This window comes from Mytilus trossulus, chromosome 6 (genome assembly GCF_036588685.1).
Source record: "Mytilus trossulus isolate FHL-02 chromosome 6, PNRI_Mtr1.1.1.hap1, whole genome shotgun sequence".
Classification (NCBI taxonomy): domain Eukaryota; kingdom Metazoa; phylum Mollusca; class Bivalvia; order Mytilida; family Mytilidae; genus Mytilus; species Mytilus trossulus.
The window spans coordinates 70,220,096-70,244,038 of record NC_086378.1 but is presented as its reverse complement, the minus strand read 5'-3'; the positions used below and the strand labels follow the sequence as shown (position 1 = coordinate 70,244,038).

The 23,943-nt window shown below is 30.9% G+C and overlaps 1 protein-coding gene across 2 annotated transcripts in view; it reads left to right on the top strand.

Moving 5' to 3' along the window:
- The window catches only part of LOC134721764 (protein broad-minded-like), a 44,439-nt gene that overhangs the window by 12,551 nt on the left and 7,945 nt on the right, over positions 1 to 23,943 (top strand). The window contains exons 12-29 of one of the 2 annotated variants that reach the window (XM_063584967.1): positions 598 to 688; positions 1,034 to 1,168; positions 1,993 to 2,070; positions 3,713 to 3,852; positions 4,496 to 4,629; positions 5,392 to 5,593; positions 6,608 to 6,696; positions 8,034 to 8,172; positions 8,792 to 8,879; positions 10,331 to 10,449; positions 10,987 to 11,106; positions 11,549 to 11,637; positions 12,370 to 12,480; positions 13,666 to 13,777; positions 14,339 to 14,438; positions 15,213 to 15,248; positions 16,481 to 16,603; positions 17,392 to 17,475. In XM_063584967.1, coding sequence (XP_063441037.1) covers positions 598 to 688; positions 1,034 to 1,168; positions 1,993 to 2,070; positions 3,713 to 3,852; positions 4,496 to 4,629; positions 5,392 to 5,593; positions 6,608 to 6,696; positions 8,034 to 8,172; positions 8,792 to 8,879; positions 10,331 to 10,449; positions 10,987 to 11,106; positions 11,549 to 11,637; positions 12,370 to 12,480; positions 13,666 to 13,777; positions 14,339 to 14,438; positions 15,213 to 15,248; positions 16,481 to 16,603; positions 17,392 to 17,475 — 1,990 coding nt within the window. The remainder of the gene's footprint in view (positions 1 to 597; positions 689 to 1,033; positions 1,169 to 1,992; positions 2,071 to 3,712; positions 3,853 to 4,495; positions 4,630 to 5,391; positions 5,594 to 6,607; positions 6,697 to 8,033; positions 8,173 to 8,791; positions 8,880 to 10,330; positions 10,450 to 10,986; positions 11,107 to 11,548; positions 11,638 to 12,369; positions 12,481 to 13,665; positions 13,778 to 14,338; positions 14,439 to 15,212; positions 15,249 to 16,480; positions 16,604 to 17,391; positions 17,476 to 23,943) is intronic. The other variant, XM_063584966.1, reaches the window with a different exon arrangement.

Genomic DNA, 23,943 nt, shown 5'->3' with positions numbered 1-23,943 from the left:
AAGAAACATGGATTTATTAGAGTCAGGTGCCAATAGACAACTTTCAAGTTCAATGCATTTCTGGTTTTAGTGTACGTCATTTGTGCGTTTAGGGGCGTTGTCACCTCCATCCAATGTTGAACGAGAGGTTGGAAAACTATATTTCTATATTGTACAATTATTCAGCAAATTGAATTCCCAAAATTGACAATCAGCATTGCTGTCATTAGGGAATTGTCATTAAGTACCTACAGAAAAACCATTATTTCTACTTTATCCTGCACAATGATGATCACTAAGACGCTTGATGAACATATATAGTGTAGGGATACAGGCGACCCCTTCTATCTGGTAAATGACATTATAAAGGCGTGCATAATTGACAAGTTTTTTCCCGTGACGGATAAACTTGAAAGTGGTCGATAAAAAATGTCACCTAACCACTCATCAATCAGAACATAATTTCAATTTGTTTAAGATGTAATTGATAAGTTAAGGAGTTATCCTGACGAGTCACAAGGATCTCAGGTATTATTATTTTAAAATTTCCAGTACAAAAAAGGCTTAACAAAAGATAAGAATTTATCCTCAGATTGTCATTGAGATTGTATGTTTTAGGTAACTAATGCCATAAGACATTGCTTGGAGTTCTCATTACATAGAAAACATTCTGCAGACTTGACAGATAGATCTGAAGCCAGGGCAATAGGTTAGTATAAGTAAACAGGTCAAAGCTTATATGGACAATGGTTATTTGAAAAGCTAATCTGATTTAAAGACAGACCTGAAGCCATGATATATGTCAACAGGTCAAATTTTTTACTGTCAATGTACATTTGTTTATTTATTGAGATGAGCTTAAACTAAGCTACCACAGTTGTGTTTTCATTTTTAATATGACATTTATGTATTCAATAATTATAAGCATATTGTATTTAACTGAATTTTTTTTCTTATGTACAATATTTGTGATTTCTTTTTTGTGATATTTGTGATTTCTTTTGTGTGATATTTGTGATTTCTTTTGTATAATATTTGTGATGATTATTTCCAGATAACAGAAGAAGTTATTACACAGAAGCTGAGCTTGAGTATGCTTTCTTTGTTCACTCTGCCTTTATGCTTGGTAGGATGATGTGTTTTGTGAATGGAAGGAGGTTTTTCCCTATCAAATTAAAGGAAGCAGATGGTAAATAAAGTAGAAAAGTAAAAGATATGGGGTATCTATCCATGACACAAAATCAGTAAATCCACAACAAAAAACATACAAAAAAGCAAAGAAACAACACTTTTATTGCTGTTTTTCATCTCAAAGTCACAATGGGACCTCAACATGGTGCAAAAAAAGGCCTGTATAGTGACATTCATTTGTTTATTTCAGCACAATAACCTCTCTGGCAGGCAATGATTAGCTTATAAGATAAATCAAGTTATGACTAACAGTTTGATTCTTATCAATTAACATAAACCTTGTTGAAGAACTTTAGAATATAGCTTTTTATGGTTTCCTGTTTATAAAAAGAAACAACACTGATATGACGATTTCTGTTTTGATATGATTTATGCTTTGAAGTGAGGGTAAAAAAGGAGTAAAGGAAAATTGTAAAAAAAAATGTACTGTAGATTATTATATTCGTGAGTACCAATTTGTTTGGATTAAGGAAAGTTTCATGTTTTCATGGATATTTAATTTCATTCTTTGGCTGAATTCTGCATACAAGCTTAGAAAATTTGTATTTTGTTGAAAATTTGATATCATGGTATCCAAGAAATCAACAAAAATTGATAGTAATTTAATAATAATGAATCCACAGTAATACAACTTATAATAAAAGTTTTAAAAAAGTAAGATTAGACTGTATAGTTGGTTCTTCGATTTAACTGTTAAAAAATATATACTTAAAAGGAACAGATCTGCAAATTGATAGATGAAATATCGTCATTGCATAGTTGTAAATTCAAATTTATTATGACAATTGTTGTATGTTAAGTTATTGCTATTTTTATTTTCAGAAACAGTAACAGTGACTAAATTACTGGTATCTATGGTTGTAGTGCTGGTTGATCCATCTCCATCTAAACATTTATCAGGTAAACATTCATGCTCCATCTAAACATTTATCAGGTAAACATTCATGCTCCATCTAAACATTTTTTATCAGGTAAAAATTCATGCTCCATCTAAACATTTATCAGGTAAACATTCATGCTCCATCTAAACATTTATCAGGTAAACATTCATGCTCCATCTAAACGTCTATCAGGTAAACATTCATGCTCCATCTAAACATTTATCAGGTAAACATTCATGCTCCATCTAAACATTTATCAGGTAAACATTCATGCTCCATCTAAACATTTTTTATCAGGTAAAAATTCATGCTCCATCTAAACATTTATCAGGTAAACATTCATGCTCCATCTAAACATTTATCAGGTAAACATTCATGCTCCATCTAAACGTCTATCAGGTAAACATTCATGCTCCATCTAAACATTTATCAGGTAAACATTCATGCTCCATCTAAACATTTATCAGGTAAACACTCATGCTCCATCTAAACATTTATCAGGTAAACATTCATGCTCCATCTAAACGTCTATCAGGTAAACATTCATGCTCCATCTAAACATTTATCAGGTAAACATTCATGCTCCATCTAAACATTTATCAGGTAAACATGCATGCTCCATCTAAACATTTATCAGGTAAACATTCATGCTCCTTATCAGGTAAACATTCATGCTCTATCTAAACATTTATCAGGTAAACATTCATGCTCCATCTAAACATTTATCAGGTAAACATTCATGCTCCAACTTAACATTTATCAGGTAAACATTCATGCCATGCTCTATCTAAACATTTATCAGGTAAACATTCATGCCATGCTCCATCTATACATTTATCAGGTAAACATTTGTGCTCCATCTAAACATTTATCAGGTAAACATTCATTCTCCATCTAAACATTTATCAGGTAAACAGTCATGCTCCAGCTCCATCTTAACATTTATCAGGTACAAATTCATGCTCTATCTCAACATTTATCAGGTAAACATTCATGCTCCATCTAAACATTTATCAGGTAAACATTCATGCTCCATCTAAACATTTATCAGGTAAACATTCATGCTCCATCTAAATATTTATCAGGTACAAATTCATGCTCCATCTAAGCATATATCAGGTACCATATCATGCCATGCTCCATCTAAACATTTATCAGGTACAAATCCATGCTCCATCGATAATTTATCAGGTACAAAAGTATGTACAAGCATAAACATATAGTATATGCCAATACACAAAATTTACAGCGCCTGATGATGTTTCATAGCCTGACCGGTTTTGGTCCAAAAGGCAGAATGGTGGATTAATGTTTGCACCCTATTTATATTGTTACAGTTACCATATTAACCACATATCACTGAATTGCCGGATCACTGAAAATAAAAGGATATGGATTAAATATATATTGGTCAACATCACACACAAACCATAGAAAAAAATGAATAAATGATCAATGAACAGGGCTTTTATTCCTCTTCTTCATTTTGATAGTTGATGTAGGGTTTTCAACAATGCACAAATCTTTCATATCCTCTAAGGTCAAGACAACCCCTAGTTATAGATAGATTTATAATTTTTGTGATTTATTAAATTTAGGGGCTTTAATGTAACCATATACCATAGCTTACTCATTGTAACATGCCTTCAATATTCTTTTAGTTGTATATGAACCAGGGAATTTAGTGACCGAGATCGTAAAGGGAATATGTACTTCAGAGCAAGTGTGTGAGATATGTATGTATAAAGATGAGATTGTCACAGCTCTACTAGCTCCTGTATCACATTACTTGGAACCAAAGGTTAGTACTTTTAATACTGTAAACCAACTTATTAATGCAAGTGATTTGATTTTGCTACTCTAGCAGTAGAAAAATTATGTGAATATAAACGGTCGTTAAAATTTAAAACCTGGCTCTTTCCTTTGTCTTTCTACATAAAGTAAATTTGAAAATCACAAAATTAATTGCTGTGACTTAACACAAAAAAAAATTCCACAAAATAAGTTGGTTTGTAATATTGTATTATCATATATGATTATCATCTGGAAATTTGAATACTCAAATATTTATAATTTCTAATATTAATGATATATGGTTGCACAAATGTAAGCTTTTTTAATTTTGAAAGTTGCATGTCTTACAGTCAAGAAAGATTTATGTACCCCAACCAAACCTTTTCAAACTATAAAAAAGTTAAGTTAGATATTACCACTCAATCTGCATACAGATATTGTGTATAATTTGTTTACAAACAAAACATTATTTTACATAACTCAAAATGACTGTAAAATTAATTGATTTTTGTTTACTTGACATCCTGCGGACTATTTTACAGACATACTTAGCCCTTGGTAAACATATATGTGAAAAGATGGTTATTATAACCTCACAATAAAGAATTTACAATATTTAATACTCCTTTCTCTTTTTATTTTGTTTTTAGAAGCATAACTATGCACCTAGTGAGAACACAATGTTACATGTGGCTGATCTGTTTGCCATGGTTGCATCAAGTACTAGGGGCAGACGACACTTGATGTATGGCGAAAGGAAAGATATGTTTACTAAACCAAATGCGTAAGTTAAAGATAAATATAAACATCAGTTAAAAGAATATTAATCTTCAACCAGTATAAGCACTAATTTAAAATTGTAATGTTATGTTAAATAGAGTTGATATCATACCTTGAATATTTGCCACTTATATCAAATGGATTGGAGAATGGAAATGGGGAATATGTCAAAGAGATAAAAACCCAACCATAGAGCAGACAACAGCCGAAGGCCACCAATGGGTCTTCAACATACATCTAATGTAGGAATGCGCTGCATTTGAATTTTTTTTTTTCATTTCCAATTTGTCTTTATCTTTACTTTAAAAGAAATTGTGCACACACAACACAAGACATTACCCTTGACAGGGTTGCCACAAGTTTCACCTAACTGTTCTTATTCTTAAAAAGATATCCTTTAGGGGAAATACATTTACTTTTGATGTCATTTTAGATTAAACAACTGAATACACACATTAGTGGTTTATTGAGTTCTTGGTTTTTATGACCCCTCTGTAGTAAAGGGGGCATTAAGGTTTATCTTTGTCCAAACGTCTGTATATATGTACGCTCAAAAATTGGTTTCAGTTCTCTAACTTTAGTTTGTCTCAACCAAATGTTTTGGGTAGTGGCACTTTACTGTTCTGAAGTTATGCCCCTTTTAAACGTTATATCTTGGGCATTTTGAGTGTTCTATGGACACATCCTTGTATTATTTACTAATCTGAAAAGGCATCCTTTAGTTTTATCAGCCTACATTGTTATAAAATTATTTATTTTTTAACAGATCGTCTGCTGCCCATGTGATAGCTAGGTTTACAAAGAGGGCATTATTAGACAAACTTCCAAAACAATCCGGACCAAAGCCCTCCCAGGCTGTGATTGGAGCATTCCTATATATCTGTAGACAGTTATACAACACATGTGAAGGATTACTTGTACTGTACCAGTATGACCTACATAAAGTTGTAGCTGAAGCCTGGAGAGAGGTTTGTCTTTAATTCTTTAGAACTATGTTACTTGAGAATAAGTTGTATATTACTACTATCACAAAAGTTTCACATCACATAAAAGATCATGAATGCTTAGATAACCCATCTTTCATCATAAAAATCTTTCAGTTGAACCCTTACAATTTTTGTTTTACATTTTGCTAAATTGCAAAGTTCAAATATATCAAAAATATTTAGGATTAATATACCCGATGTGACAAAGTTGTGTATATACTGTTTTGACCCATCCATCAGTCGGTCCACCATTCATTCTTTGTGTTGCCAAGATAGGGCTTTCATATTTTGTTGGATAATTGACAAATTTGGGGGACTTTGATTATCAGTAGATATTAAATATTTGAGCTCTTTTGCCGGAGGGGGACTTAAAATCATATCCCATCTTAATCTTGTCAACAGTATAGTAAATTTTTAAACAGGTCTTTTCAAATTTGTTTAAAAGTTTCAACTCTTCAAAACTTCAAAGGAGTCCTATAATCAGAAAATTGGAAGATCATTTTGAGAAGGAGGCTTGTAAAAATATCTCATATCAATCATTTGTTGAGATTGAGGTATGTGAGATTTCTCAGTGAATGTTCTTCCATTAAAGGTTGAGCTGTGTAAATACAGCTATTTCCCAAACCACACCTCTTTTTGGGGAGATATATAATATTCATAGATAATTAATTATGTTTACTAACTGGTTCCCAGATGTGATCTCTGTTTCATGCTGTAGAGTCTGTTTCATCTCTTAGAGACTTAACATGTGAATGTTACTAGTAAATAAACATATGCATATTGGTTAAATTCAAATTTGTGGAATATATTTTGACCTTTGAAAAAATAGGAGTGCATACGAACTTTCCATTCTAGGATATAATTTTTTTCTAAACTTCATAGTGGAACAGGATAAGCCAGAAAGGAGTTCCTATGCATTGTTGATATTTACTTTAATGCAACCTAAATAAAGTTATTTCAGTATATGGAACTAAAAGAAATTGCTTATACTTACAGGCCTACTCTGAAGCAGAAAGAACAGCCACACCCACCATGTCTGATGATAGTTCTGATTCGACTGCAACTACAACTAAAGCATATGACATGTAAATTCTTTTACTTAGAAAGTATTGATTCATATTATTACTGTATGTTAAGAAATTATTCCCTGTAGATATAATAGGTTGATGAACAGTAGACAAATATGAAATAAATCAATGAAATTTCAAGAACTGCTACATAAAAATAAAGTAAACAAAATTTATATTTGTTCTAATTATTAGAATACTCCTGCGAGGTTTTTAGCATTGAAAAAAAAAATAATATCTGACTTCACATTTTTTTATAATACAGGCACTGATTTCAATACACATATAAACAAAAAAACTGAGTAGATTTTTTAAACCCTCAAATAAAAGAAAATTTGCACATGTCAAACACTAATGTCTACTGTGGATTCATTATTATTATTTGTCTACCAATTTTCGTGGATTTTGTGGGTGCAGGTAAACAACGAAATTAAATGTTCAAAGAATGATGAATTTCCCAAAGAATTGTATGCAGACTTCAGCAAAACCACGAAATTAAACAACCATGAAGATGTAAGTTTTCCTTAATACACGAAAATTGGTACCCACGAAAATAAATGAATCCACAGTATTTTATATACCAGTACTCATCATTATAGATTGATTTACTTGAGTGATCATATTGAAGGCTATTTTTTACATTCAGAAAAAGAATGCTTAGATGTATTTAGTTTAAACAGTACACTGTTCTTTAAAATGGTGAAAGAAAGCAATCTTATAGGTGTAATACCACCAAATCATAGTACGTCACATCCTGTTGCACACGAAAAAAAGGGACAAAAGGTTGTAAAAAACTATTCCCTTGAATTATAAGAGTTGTACCTGATTTATCTTACATTTCATTGCAGTAAAAGTTTTCTGGGTCATAAACATATTTCTTGGGTACTTCAAAGCACCATTATTTTTTTATTATGGGTTTCTATAGAAGATATTAGAAACTTGAGGTTACATAGTTACTATAGCTTGCACACAGAGAAAAAGAAGGTAAACATTAGAGGAAAATCAATGGTGATATTACACCTTTAATACTGAATATTTTTTACAGTTATAGAACTTAAAATTGTTAAAATTAAGGCAATATTAATTTGTATACTAGTAATCCAAAACATATTCTGCAATTTACTGACTTCTAGTAAGGGACGACAGCAAAAGATCGATGTAGGATAAAAAACTTAAATCAGATAGTTTGGGTGTGGGGGGTCAACATTGCTGCAAGTTTTGTTAATCCAAAATTGATTTTACATTCATCCATATAGGTAAATCAATTTCTCCCAAATTAAGTTAAGATGTCACAAATGAATTATTAAGAAATTTCTGTTTTTATTGAAGTTTTTTGATTTGTAATTATTTTACAGCAATGCCTGGGAGGACACTTTGAGAGATAACTTACTGAACTTTGCTAGTACTGCCAAAGGAATATTGTTGTTACAACAAACCAAAGCTATGAATGAATGTATGACCTATATGTATGATAGATATAAAAACAAATTACAGGTAAGACCAATTATATTCTAAAAAAAAGGTATTGAATACCGGTATACAAATTATGATGCTTTATCTGCACTATTTTTGATATTGAGAAAAAGAAGATATTGAATTAGAGGTCATCCATAATTGTCAATTTTTTTCGAAAGTGTACAAAACATACACTTTTCAAGACCCCCACCCTCCTTTAAAAAATGTACATCAACCATTTTTAGATTTCAAGACAGGAATCATTCTTTCTTAACAAAAAGAAGATTCTGTCTGCCATAGTTAAGTTTAATATAGAAATTTGCATTGAAAATAAACTGAAACATATGATATCCGACTGTTTTATTTTTATTTAAAAAAAAAGTGTACAGTAAAAATGTTGAATTTTTAACCCCTCCCCCAAGTGTACATTTTGTACATTTTGTACACTTTGGAAAATGGTGGACAATTATGGGTGACCCCTTAGTTTTATATATTTAAAAAGAATGATCAGCAGGGTAACTACAATCATATCATGTTATAGATACTGTCCAGTGATTTTCATTATGATTACAGTGGAGTGACTTTCATTATAATTATATTTCTATACTTTCGATAGTTTTTTTTTATATTGTAAATCATTTTAATTCTGAATATGCAGGTTAGCAAATGTGAGAAGTTTGGTTATGGTTTTATGGTTACACAAGTAGCAGGGACTGCCCCTGGAATGGTTGCTCTACAGAAAACAGGTAAGTTGTTTGGTTGTAGTCACAGATGGATTTATGTCAATCCCCTTAATAAATAATGTATTGAAACTTGATATTTTAGATAAGCATCCACCAGTAGAAGACATTTTCTTTTGATTTGGTTTTTCTTCTTACCTGCTTCAAATGTTGGAGAATTTGCAAAAATATAAGTTCAAATCGGGGTATATTTCAGAAGGTGGAAGACATGAATTCTTCATATCATGTATACCAATGACTTGTGTTGCAAGGTTTCATTCAGCGTTTGTTGTCCATGATATCTTTTTCATTATTCACCAACTGCTTAGACAAAATCTGAAAATCTCTTTTATTAAATGATTTTTTTCACTTATAAGAATTCAAATTATGATGGATGACTGTTTAAGGTGGTACCTAACAATACAGGGAGATAACTCTGTAAATTCAGCAAAATGTTTCAATTACGTTGTGTGGTTAAGGTAATATTAAGCTTCTAAATTATCAAAATAAGTTTTTGACAAACTGCTATCCAACCAGTGAATTTTTTCTAATTAAACAGTTGGTTCAAATTTTTTGACATCTTTATATTTTTGACAAAGGGTCAAAGTAAATACTTTGTCAAAATTTTAAGAAAATTAAATCAGCCAAACTAATTTTAGTTCTGGTGTTGGGTACCACCTTAAAGCCAATTCTATGCATATTTAGGACAAGAACATGTTAATGTGATATGAATATTAACCTGCATTGTACTAGACTGTCATATTGAGCAAGGTTTTAAACATGCTAGTTAACAGTCTGCAGTAAGTCATGTCATCCTACCTGTTACATTATTCTGAATTAATAAAAAATTATTTGAGCTGCCCAGTTTTTGCCCTTATTTCTTAATGCTGCATGCTTAGTGTAAAAGCAGCAAATACAAATGTTAAAATATTTATAATGGTAAGTGTTTGTAGATATTTGTGGAAGATTTTTTTTATCTTACATATTTGCCAACATAAGGATCAATCAAGATAAGTAAAGCAGGGCAGACATTTCTTTTGTTTTTAATTATTGAAAATATATACTTCTTCATGTACTTATTTGCTGTGTAGGATTTTAAGGTGGTACCTAACACTACAGGGAGATAACTCTTTTAAATCGGCTTAACGTTTAAATTACGTTATATTGTTAAGGGAATATTAAGCTTCTCAATGATCAAAATCAGTGTTTGTCAAATTGCTATATAACCAGTGTAATATTTCTGACAAAACGGTTGGTTCAAATTTTTTCAATTTTTTATATTTTTGTCAAAGGGTCAAAGTAAATACTTTGTCAAAATTGTAGGAATATTAAACAAGCCAAATTAATTTAGTGAAAGTGTTGGGTACTTCATTAAACAACTCAAATTACATGTAGTAAAATCTTTCTCATATATGATTTAAAAAGGAGTACAGAATAAAATGTTCTTGAATAATTAATTTATTGGAATACATTTATAGGATATATTAAAGCATTGCTATCCGAGCTGTGGTCAGTGATAGAGTCGAGTCCATTAGATACAGTGTTATTTACACCAAAGGCATGGCCAGTCGATCCCATAGAAAGATCATCTCATAAGGTAAGATTAATAAACAATTGATCATATGGACGACATAAGATTGTAAGAAAAAATCACTGTATTGTAATTTATATTTAATTATTGTACTTTAAATTGAAAAACAAAATCTTTCAAAATGTTTGCCATTTCTATTTAATGAGTATTTTCCCAACTTTTAAAAAAAATATTTGCTGTATTTTAAGTTTAAAGATGGTGCATGTAGGATACATTTGGATAATTCAGATAAAACTTGCTTATTTTGCAAATTTAAGATACGTCAACACTGATCTACGAGTATAGCAATAGTATGAAGTATAGAAATAAAAGTAACATTAAACACATGAAGTGCACCTTATAATTGCAAACAACTATTGCACCTTTAAATACTGATATTTTTTTTTTTTTAATTTCTGCAAAATTCTTATTACAGTTTGTCAATACCTCTTAAGAAATGAAAAACAACAACATGGAAAAATGTGGGTGTTACTCAACGAGACATTAATCTAAAAAACATCTATAACAGTTTTTTGTAATAATATGTTTATTTTTACATTTTAGAGTTTGATAAAGTTGTTAAATGTGTTATCAAGCTTTCATGCAGTGTATGAATTATTGGGAGATAAAACTTTACCAAAGAAAGAAAGTTACGGTTTTCGAGAAATTCCTGATTCAGTTGTGGTAATGCTTTATTACATAATTGAACATTTGTGATAAATACTATAGATAATTCCTTCATCCATAGAATTTAGGATCTATCAATCTTATTTGAATGGAGATACATATTTTGTTGATATAAATTGTTTTTATTATTTTGCTGCCAAATGGTTTCAAGTCTCCATGAATGTTTTGATTTTCTTAAAAATTATATTGAACTTCCCTTATTAAAATATCAGAGATATTTCATTTACAAGTTTATATATAGAATTTTAAATGAAATCAGTAAAATGTGTCAAAAAAACAAAAACACTACCAAAGAGCAGAAAACCTTTGAATTTTGCTGGCTTTTGCATAATAAAGCTTTTCCTTATAATTAAAATTCTTGTTTTATTCTTGATATATTATTTAAGCATTCTTGTATCTAAAATATCTATATTTTATTTAAGCATGTTTTTATCTTTAGGAGTTTGTAGACAGATTTGTGATAGTAGACTCACCGGCAAAAATCCATTCATTATTTAATTTTGAACAGTCTCATGTGTTTGGTCTCAGGTAAGAGAAATATACTTATATAATCTCATATTTGTTAGTTTGATACATTTTTTAGGGAAAAACTTGATATTTAAACTTTTGATTTTAAATGGAAAACATAAGTGATGTCTAATTTTTTTTTAATCACATTTCAATAGAAAGGGCAAAGGCAAAGCAAATTATCTGCACTACTCTAAATTCAAAAATTATTGCATGCATTTATTATTTAGATTTTGTCATTTTAGACCTGAATGTGATTTTAATTTTTATGATTTTGGGAAAAATCCTGCTAAATTCATGTAAAATATTTTAAAATGCCAGAATAAATTATTGTGTTTTCGACTCGGTCACATTTTTTGCAATAATAAAAACCTCACAATAATTTCTGAATTTACAGTATAAAATTAAATGTGTTTCTCATCCTTACTCCTACTTGATCCAAATTGCAGACCTACCTCATTACTTTAAACCAACATATTTCGCAAGTTTTTGTGAATTTCCAAAGTAGAAAATGACGCAAGTATGAATTGTCATGAGTAAGTAAAACTTGGATCTCTTCTTGTTTAACTGCATCAAGTAAATTTGAAAATCAGGAAATTAAAATGCTGCAAAGTGGGCTATAGATAGAAAAGGCTAAACACGAAATAGAGTATTTGAAAATAAATAAGTTGGAATACAGTAATTGATAGATAATTTTGTTCTCAACCTGTATATTGATTCAATGTTTACAATGAATGAATCAATGTTTTACAGATGTCTTAGTGTGATGATTTCCTGTTTGGATACATATCTCTTGCTGCAGTCACAGTATAAGTTCCAGGATGTACTGCTTACCTCACAGGCTGAAAATCATACCAAAGACAGGTAAGTCATCAACTCACAGGTAGAAAATCATATGAAAGACAGGAAAGTTATCAACTCACAGGTGGAAAATTATACCAAAGACAGGTAAGTTATCAACTCACAGGTGAAAAATCATACCAAAGACAGGTATGTTATCAACTCACAGGTCAAATATCATACCAAAGACAGGTAAGTTATTAACTCACAGGTGGAAAATCATATGAAAGACAGGTAATTTATCAACTCACAGGTGGAAAATTATACCAAAGACAGGTAAGTTATCAACTCACAGGTGAAAAATCATATCAAAGACAGGTATGTTATCAACTCACAGGTCAAAAATCATACCAAAGAAAGGTAAGTTATTAACTCACAGGTGGAAAATCATATGAAAGACAGGTAAGTTATCAACTCACAGGTGGAAAATTATACCAAAGACAGATAAGTTATCAACTCACAGGTGAAAAATCATACCAAAGACAGGTATGTTATCAAAACACAGGTCAAAAATCATACCAAAGACAGGTAAGTTATCAACGCACAGGTGGAAAATTATACCAAAGACAGATAAGTTATCAACTAACATGTCACAAATCATACAAAAGACAGGTAAGTCATCATCTTACAGCTAGAAAATCATACCAAAGACAGGTAAATTATCAACTTACAGGTGGAAAATCATACCAAAGACAGGTATGTTATCAACTCACAGGTCAAAATCATACCAAATACAGGTAAGTTATCAACTCACAGGTCAAAAATTATACCTAAGACAGGTAAGTTATCAACTCACAGGTCAAAATCTATACCAAAGACAGGTAAGTTATCAACATAATGGCTATATTCAAAATATGTTTTGTTGCATTTTTCTCAAGAAGTTTAAATCCATGCTTATTGAAATTTGATATCAAGATTTGTATAAGCATCTATTTAGTTTGATGGGTTTCTAGATTCAATGCTCATTAGTTTTCTATTAACTGAATTTTTATACATTCTAACACATTATTGCCATTTATTAATTTGTGAAATTTGGAATTAAAGATTTATGTGAACTTTCTATACTGTTTTCATTGAACCAGTGTCCATCTAAGGATTGTCATGTATTCAAACAAACGATGTTTCCCTGATGTTCTAAGACAGAAATAGAATTTACTTCTTTTTTTATTACTTAGATCTGATTGTAGTTTATTTTACTTTTTGTTGCAGAGAAGAGATAATAATAGACATGTTATCTATAGAAAGAAACTATGTACTAGTCAGAGCATTCTTAATAGGGGGTCCTTCTGAAAGGATTCTACCACCAAGAGGGTTAGATATGGTAAGTCCTTTTATATAAGTATTGTCTGTACTTTTTCTGAACTGTTAAGTTTTCACCTGTACACCTTGTTAAAAGGAACTCAAATATGTAATTCAAATCTGTTTAAACATAAATTGAATTTAGTATAACACATAAATTGAATTCCATATAAACATTAGTTGAATTCAGTATGTATGTAAATTGAATTACGTATATACAGAAATAGATATCATGGCACAACATTACCTTGTACTATGCCCTACGTGACCACTAGACCACTTAGGCTTGAGAATAATAATTTGAAATAATTATGTACATACATAATAAGATTTTTTTACCCTGGACTATTGTTAATAAGTTAGAAATGACAAATAATTTATTTGAAAAAACCTGTTGTAAATATTCTGCTTTGTTAGTTATAATTCATCTATTGAGAGATATTCAATTGACTTATATTCATTGATAAACTTTTGTACAATGTAAATCATGTAAATATAAATGATGTTTTAACAGGACACTCGTGGACATGTATACCCTTATCCAAACTTTTGTACAATGTAAATATAAATGATGTTTTAACAGGACACTCGTGGACATGTATACCCTTATCCATTGATATCATCATATCCAGTACCCAGAGCTTACATTCCTAACCTGGGAGCTAGATCTACAGTAAAACAAGGTATTGTTAAAGGTTTTAAGATTACAGTAAAACCATATAATTTTATATCATCAAATATGTCTGATGACCTGGATTATTAACAAAAGTGCAGTATTTAGAACATAAAAGCACTATTTTGGTTCAGAAAACATTTTGAAAAATGTTGAATATATGGGAACATTTGATTAAACATAACACACTGTTACTTGAGTTGTATTGCTGCAAAAACAGTAGTTCTTCATTATTTTTTTCTGTTGGGATTATAAAAAAGTATGTGAACTTTGTATGTACTTGTATTCCTTGTATGTCAAAATTCTTCACACTGTAGGACTAACAGTAATTGTAAAATAAGTATATGGTTTTATGTTAAGTTAAATTGTATTTAAAGATATTTTGGTTTTATATAATTTTGGGAAAAACAGTAAAATCTGCTAAAAGCTAGACATTTTATAGTTTATGATCAGTACTAAACAAGTATGATATATCTGTTCATAAGAGCAAGGATAGGACTGGAAAACTGCTAGCAGGAAAAATGAATAAATATTTGTTTTTTTTAATGGAAGATGATTTTCAATTAAGTTATATGAATTGTTTAGTTTATATGGACTTAAATAAACTTTTATGAATCATGATTTAAACAGCATTGAAAAGTAGATAGAATACATTTCATATTCACTTGTGTTATTAGTTAATATAGATTTTTAGTGACAGTCACAGCCTAGATTGAGTTACTTTGCTACATGTTTTATTTATTACATAGAAGGTTTTAGTTTTAGTTTAGTATGCTTTTTACAGAGTCCGAATCAGATGAAGCTTTGTTTGATCTTCAAGGTATTTCCCCCTGAGTAGAAATGAAAGCACTTTGGTGATCTGGATTCAAGCATCTGCTTGCACATATTGAAAATGGCTTGTCAAATGCTTTAGAACACCAATTATTTAATAATGACGCAATATTTTAAGAAAAATAAACAGTTAATTGAATGACAAATTGATAAAATTATTTAACTCTTGGTATCACTTGGCATATTTGCAGCACTCTTTTTCAATGACTTTTGCATGAAACTTGTGGAGTTATAAAACATGTTTTGCATGCAATCAGTGTGAATAGGTTTGCACATGCTTGTGGAAAAATGGAGTATGAATATTAAATGGAAACTTTTAACAAAGTTAATATTGTATTGTACAACAATGTGTAAAATAGCAATGTAAGCAATAGGGTATTCTTCACTTATGTTTTGAATTTCTTTTTATATGTTTTTTCTATAGTATCTAAAATTTGATTGTCTTATAATAGAATATAGTTGAAGCTATTATAAAGTTAATCCAATTATCATCATCATCAACTTTAAAAATAGATTTAATATGAAAATTACCAATTACTTTTTTTGTATCTGTCTCATCAGCTGTTTCAAAGTAAGCAGTTCAAAGTACTTTGTTTTATATTTCAATACCAAATTGTCCAAAGGTGAAAAAAGATGTGGCTACTTCAGTTTAAACATATTTAATTATAGTGGATTGGGAAACAAGTTATTGCAACTTTATGATTAGCTGCAGAACTGTAGCTCTTAGGTCCTTATGTTATTTTTTTACTATTTGTGGATCATCTCTATGGTCCGCAAATAGTAAAAAAAAGAGATGGTCGGCAAATAGTAAAAAAATAGCAAAAGGACCTAAGATCTACGGTTCCACAGCTACTTCATGATATACTTTATACCAACAGACTAGGACTGAGATTATTGATACAAATCAAGATAAAAAAAACTAAATAGGTCTATTAACAATTATGTTACATCTATCTTCAAAGAAACAAATGTGGCTTAGTACAAGAATAATTCCAAGTCAAGAACAAAATACCAGTTGCAGTTAAAAGATAGGATACATAAGACCTTTATTGCATTCTATCTTTTGTTTGAGAACAGATATACATCAATCATATAATTTTTTTCTACACTATAACTATAAATTATAAGATCCAATGAAGCCAGAATGAACCACTTTACATGTATGGTAAATGAATGCCTTGTATAAATATACCATAAATCAGAATTGAATGACTGTTTCAGAGAACGACCTGGTGAAGTTCCTTTCACTGAAGAAGCATGACCAAGGGAAGAGTTGGCTAGACAAATGTAGAGTTAACCTTATCAAGATTTTATTAAACAGAGCAGATTTAGTCAAAGGAAATGGTAGGATTTACAGCTGATAAAACTCTATTCATTTCTTTTTAAATATATCTGAGACTTTTATTTCTTCATCTTATAATCGGTATAAAAATTCATTTTTTTGGGCAGCAATGAGGTTTTTAATTTTTTTTTTAATACCCCATTTTGATATAAATTAAATTTCATTTTAACCAATGTTATACTATATCCTGATTTAACATATCAACCAAGTTCATTTAGCATACAGTCAGATTTTGATTAGTCAGAATTTCTTGATTTACATTTATTACAAAAAAAAAGTGTGACATGTGAAAGTCAAATTTTTGTGCTGTGAAAACGGGAAATGAAGTCTAGTGGGACAGGGGACATTACAAAAAAATGATAATTACTTACATACATAGGGTAAGCGGGACATGTGAAGCTGACAAAACAGTAAGCGGGATCTGGGATCAGAACCCTCCAATGAGACCCCCGCTAAATTTATTCAACATGTTGGCTTAATGTTCCTTATTTTACAATCTGTGCAAATGTACCTTTTTCTCTTGTCACTATGTTTACTGTGCTTTTAAACAAAACTGTTTTTGCTCCTTGTGGAAAAAATTATCAGTCTTTATAAGTATCTATTACAACTGTAAAAAATGAAAAAGATGATTTGGTATATGCCAATGGGACAACTCTTCACAAGAGAATATTATCATAAATAATTGAAGTATTCGAGCAGTCTCTTGATTCATCAATACTTGATCTTATATTTTTATAACTCCATTTATTATTATACTTTTTTAACTCCATATATTATAATAATTTTATAGTTATCCAGCAGTTATTAGATGTAGCCACACCTATCATGTCAAAGATACAGGAAGAGTCCATCTTTCCCTCAGTAGATTATACAGGTAAGATCTTCCCTTAACACCTATCATGTCAAAGATACAAGAAGAGTCCATCTTTCCCTCAGTAGATTATACAGGTAAGATACAGGAAGAGTCCATCTTTCCCTCAGTAGATTATACAGGTAAGATACAGGAAGAGTCCATCTTTCCCTCAGTAGATTATACAGGTAAGATACAGGAAGAGTCCATCTTTCCCTCAGTAGATTATACAGGTAAGATCTTCCCTTAACACCTATCATGTTAAAGATACAGGAAGAGTCCATCTTTCCATCAGTAGATTATACAGGTAAGATACAGGAAGAGTCCATCTTTCCCTCAGTAGATTATACAGGTAAGATACAGGAAGAGTCCATCTTTCCCTCAGTAGATTATACAGGTAAGATACAGGAAGAGTCCATCTTTCCCTCAGTAGATTATACAGGTAAGATCTTCCCTTAACACCTATCATTTCAAAGATACAGGAAGAGTCCATCTTTCCCTCAGTAGATTATACAGGTAAGTTCTTCCCTTAACACCTATCATGTCAAAGATACAGGAAGAGTCAATCTTTCCCTCAGTAGATTATACAGGTAAGAACTTCCCTTAACACCTATCATGTCAAAGATACAGGAAGAGTCCATCTTTCCCTCAGTAGATTATACAGGTAAGTTCTTCCTTTAACACCTTTCATGTCAAAGATACAGGAAGAGTCCATCTTTCCCTCAGTAGATTATACAGGTAAGATCTTCCCTTAACACCTATCATGTCAAAGATACAGGAAGAGTCCATCTTTCCCTCAGTAGATTATACAGGTAAGTTCTTCCCTTAACACCTTTCATGTCAAAGATACAGGAAGAGTCCATCTTTCCCTCAGTAGATTATACAGGTAAGATCTTCCCTTAACACCTATCATGTCAAAGATACAGGAAGAGTCCATCTTTCCCTCAGTAGATTATACAGGTAAGATCTTCCCTTAACACCTATCATTTCAAAGATACAGGAAGAGTCCATCTTTCCCTCAGTAGATTATACAGGTAAGTTCTTCCCTTAACACCTATCATGTCAAAGATACAGGAAGAGTCAATCTTTCCCTCAGTAGATTATACAGGTAAGAACTTCCCTTAACACCTATCATGTCAAAGATACAGGAAGAGTCCATCTTTCCCTCAGTAGATTATACAGGTAAGATCTTCCCTTAACACCTGTCATGTCAAAGATACAGGAAGAGTCCATCTTTCCCTCAGTAGATTATACAGGTAAGTTCTTCCCTTAACACCTATCATGTCTTTATAAATATCTTTAAAGATACAGGAAGAGTCCATCTTTCCCTCAGTAGATTATACAGGTAAGTTCTTCCCTTAACATCTATCATGTCTTTATAAATATCTTTAAAGATACAGGAAGAGTCCATCTTTCCCTCAGTAGATTAAACAGGTAAGTTCTTCCCTTAACACCTATCATGTCTTTATAAATATCTTTAAAGATACAAGAAGAGTCCATCTTTCCCTCAGTAGATTAAACAGGTAAGATCTTCTCTTCATAAATGGACATTCAGCAGCAATAATGAGATAAAGGTAAGACTCTCTTGATATATAGACACTTTGCTTTCATGCATGTTTGAGATAAAGGTAAGACTAGGGCTGGGATAACATGTCTGGGTAGGATAACATGTCTTCCTGTAGACTATGATATTGTGAACAAGCACGTTCAAAATCTTTCTCAGCAAGTCAGTCTAGTACTATTTAAGCAGGGTTCATGTTCATAACTGTTAAAATACATAGGCGGATCCAGGAAGCCCAGAGGGCCCCCCCTTTTGTCGGAAAAATTTAGTTGATTATATAGATAATCACTGAAGCATGACTGGACCGGGCCCTCCCTTAGGTAAGTCAGAGGTCCCCACTTAGGATAAGTTCTGGATCTGCCACTGAAATGTTCTCATTCAGAATATTTTTATCCAAAATTGACATTTAATTTGCCACTGGACATTAAACAGTCATCCATCAATCAATATGCTAGATCTGAAAAATTCATGTTTTGTTTGTTTGTGTAAATCAGATAAGGTTGTACAGCATTCAGTAAATATGAAAATATGAGTTAGTTTGTACATAACCAGAGCTAAAAAATAAATTATTTATCCATTATAAAGAAATCTCTTTTGTGATGGCATCAAAATCAGCTAGTGAGGAGATATAATATATTGCAAATAATAAGGATTTGTTTTCTACCTCATCCCAACCAAAGCAAAAAATATGCAATTATAAGGAAAATCAAAAAGGTTATTGAAAATATCATGCCAAGTAGCTTCTTAGATATTTTGGAATATTGTTGGTTAATGTTTTGAATAATCTGATAAAATGAAAGAGTTTGATATACCATCAGTTCTTTTCACTATTCGTTCTTTACAAGAGAATCAGGTGTGTCCAATTAAAAACATGCAAAAGATGTCAGGTAACTTATTATCATTATTTATGCAATATCATTTCATTGACCTCTTTTCTACTTGCATCTCATGGTTGCTCTCCATGTATCATACATAAATGCATCATCATAATATACTTATTGAAATCAACAATATTTATGAGGTGAACTTTAACACAATAACACTTCAATGGTAGAAAAAAGGAAAAGAGAAGGGTTATCTCACACAAGACCAAAAACATGAAATTGGTATTTAGGTTGAGAAGCATGGTTTTGTATACTGTAGATTCATTGTAATTTGTTGGAAACCAATTTGCTTTGGTTTCATGGTTGCAGGTGAACCACGAATTCAAATGTTCAACAAATAAAAATTTTTCAATAGGCTATATATGCATAGATGATGAAAATACATTTTCGGCTTAATCCACGAAAAATTTCTACCCACAAATAAATAAAACCACAGTATTGGAGGCTGGGTCTCCCTAGTCCAAAGGTTGGTGTCAGTGTTTGCTTTCACATGATAAGTACTAAGCTTATGGAAAGGATTTGTATTTTTATTCCATTCCAAATCTCTGAGTGATAAAAGAGACACATGTTAATGTCAATGAATAGTTATATAGGCTCTTCAGAGACATATTATAATCCTGTGCTCAATTTTAAGTGTATAAAATACATTCCTACATATGTGTCTATGTACTGTGGATTCATTTATTTTTGTGTGGAAACCAATTTATGTTTATGTGGATTAATGAAAAATTGTATTTTTGTGGATAGTTGATTTCTTTGTTTTGTCAAAATCAGCATACAAGCTTTTAGACTTTGTTGACTATTTAGATTTGTTGTTCATCTTTACCCACACAATGATACTGAATCCACACTATGCAAAATTAAACACAAAGACATAGTGTATTTATATAAAGATATGCATAAATTACAGTTATACATAGGGGCAAAATATACAGATCATCTAAAGTCATGTGTAAGTACAATATGTGCACAATATTATCAAAATAACATAAAACTATATATTATATACTATACATTTAACATAAACAGGACAGCCACTAGTCTGTGAGACAGAACTAACTGAATTTTAGCATTCATATATTGTCTTAATATCTGGACTAACATTTGATAGAAATAAGATTATCGGTAATTCTTATATTTTCCCTTTGATCTTACTGCCTAATATTTTTGAGTATCAACGTACTGGCTGTATCACTGAAAATATTAGGCAATACATTGTGTGACGTCATAATTATTGATAAACAGAATATTAGGTAGTTTTTTTTTGATACTGACTATATCATGTGGAATATCTAAACTCGCCCTAATGGGCTCGTCCTGATATTCCAAGTGATATAGTCAATATCAAAAATGAAACTACCTACTATTCTATATATATATATTCACCTTTTGATAGAAAATCAGCTGAATAAATTATTTTCTCGTCTTTGTACCTTCTCTTTTTCCTGATTCTAGATTATTGTATTCGTTTTCAAAGACAATGCTGGTCAATTCAACCTTTAACTGTAAGCCCTTTATGGTAAAACTAAACTAAAACTGTTGTGCTGGCATAATAATAGAGACATTTTATAAAGAAAAAAAATATAGCAAAAACTATGGAAGTCAGTTGGAGACAGAAGGTCAGGTCTATTTCTTTTATATATAATAATTGTGGGTTTAAGATATCAAAATATAATAGTCTAAAGCTACATTATATGATGAAATATGATTTGCCAACAGTTGCTGCAGCCCAATGTTATTTGTATTTCAGCAAAGAAGAATAAAGATTTTACATATTCAGGGCATTTGAGTAAAGTTTGAATTTTCTGTAGAAATATTTTGATGGTTTTGGGTCTCTTGATTACGTAGGAAATCTTCAAGATTGACAAATATGATAAGGACAAAGAATACATTTCTGTGTTTAGATCTTATGTGAGGCTAAAGCATACATTTCTGTGTTTAGATCTTATGTTGGGCCAAAGCATACATTTTTGTGTTTAGATCTTATGTGAGGCTAAAGCATACATTTCTGTGTTTAGATCTTATGTGAGGCTAAAGCATACATTTCTGTGTTTAGATCTTATGTTGGGCCAAAGCATACATTTTTGTGTTTAGATCTTATGTGAGGCTAAAGCATACATTTCTGTGTTTAGATCTTATGTGAGGCTAAAGCATACATTTCTGTGTTTAGATCTTATGTGAGGCTAGCTAAAGAATACATTTCTGTGTTTAGATCTTATGTGAGGCCAAAGAATACATTTCTGTGTTTAGATCTTATGTGAGGCCAAAGAATACATTTCTGTGTTTAGATCTAATGTGAGGCCAAAGAATACATTTCTGTGTTTATATCTTATGTGAGTCCAAGGAAAATATTTCCGTGTTTAGATCTTATGTGAGGCCAAAGAATACATGTCTGTTTTTAAATCTTATATGAGGGCAAATAATACATTTCTGTGTTCAGATCTTATATGAGGCCAAAGAAAATATTTTTGTGTTTAGATCTTATGTTAGGCCATAGAATAATTTTCTGTGTTTAGATCTTATGTGAGGCCAAAGAAAATATTTCTGTGTTTAGATCTTATGTTGGGCCAAAGAAAACAGTTCTGTGTATAGATCTTATGAGGGTTCAAAGAAAACATTTCTTTGTTTTGATCTTATGTGAGACCAAAGAATACCTTTCTGTGTTCAGATCTTATGTTGGGCCAAAGCATACATTTTTGTGTTTAGATCTTATGTGAGGCTAAAGCATACATTTCTGTGTTTAGATCTTATGTGAGGCTAAAGCATACATTTCTGTGTTTAGATCTTATGTGAGGCTAGCTAAAGAATACATTTCTGTGTTTAGATCTTATGTGAGGCCAAAGAATACATTTCTGTGTTTAGATCTTATGTGAGGCCAAAGAATACATTTCTGTGTTTATATCTAATGTGAGGCCAAAGAATACATTTCTGTGTTTATATCTTATGTGAGTCCAAGGAAAATATTTCCGTGTTTAGATCTTATGTGAGGCCAAAGAAAACATGTCTGTTTTTAAATCTTATATGAGGGCAAATAATACATTTCTGGGTTTAGATCTTATATGAGGCCAAAGAAAATATTTTTGTGTTTAGATCTTATGTTAGGCCATAGAATAATTTTCTGTGTTTAGATCTTATGTGAGGCCAAAGAAAATATTTCTGTGTTTAGATCTTATATTGGGCCAAAGAAAACAGTTCTGTGTATAGATCTTATGAGGGTTCAAAGAAAACATTTCTTTGTTTTGATCTTATGTGAGACCAAAGAATACCTTTCTGTGTTCAGATCTTATGTTGGGCCAAAGCATACATTTTTGTGTTTAGATCTTATGTGAGGCTAAAGCATACATTTCTGTGTTTAGATCTTATGTGAGGCTGAAGCATACATTTCTGTGTTTAGATCTTATGTGAGGCTAGCTAAAGAATACATTTCTGTGTTTAGATCTTATGTGAGGCTAGCTAAAGAATACATTTCTGTGTTTAGATCTTATGTGAGGCCAAAGAATACATTTCTGTGTTTAGATCTTATGTGAGGCCAAAGAATACATTTCTGTGTTTAGATCTAATGTGAGGCCAAAGAATACATTTCTGTGTTTATATCTTATGTGAGTCCAAGGAAAATATTTCCGTGTTTAGACCTTATGTGAGGCCAAAGAAAACATGTCTGTTTTTAAATCTTATATGAGGGCAAATAATACATTTCTGTGTTTAGATCTTATATGAAGCCAAAGAAAATATTTTTGTGTTTAGATCTTATGTTAGGCCATAGAATAATTTTCTGTGTTTAGATCTTATGTGAGGCCAAAGAAAATATTTCTGTGTTTAGATCTTATGTTGGGCCAAAGAAAACAGTTCTGTGTATAGATCTTATGAGGGTTGAAAGATAACATTTCTTTGTTTTGATCTTATGTGAGACCAAAGAATACCTTTCTGTGTTTAGATTTTATGAGGGTTCAAAGAAAACATTTCTTTTAGATCTTATATGAGGCAAAATAATACATTTCTGTGTTAAGATCTTATGTGAGGCCAAAGAATACATTTCTGTGTTTAGAT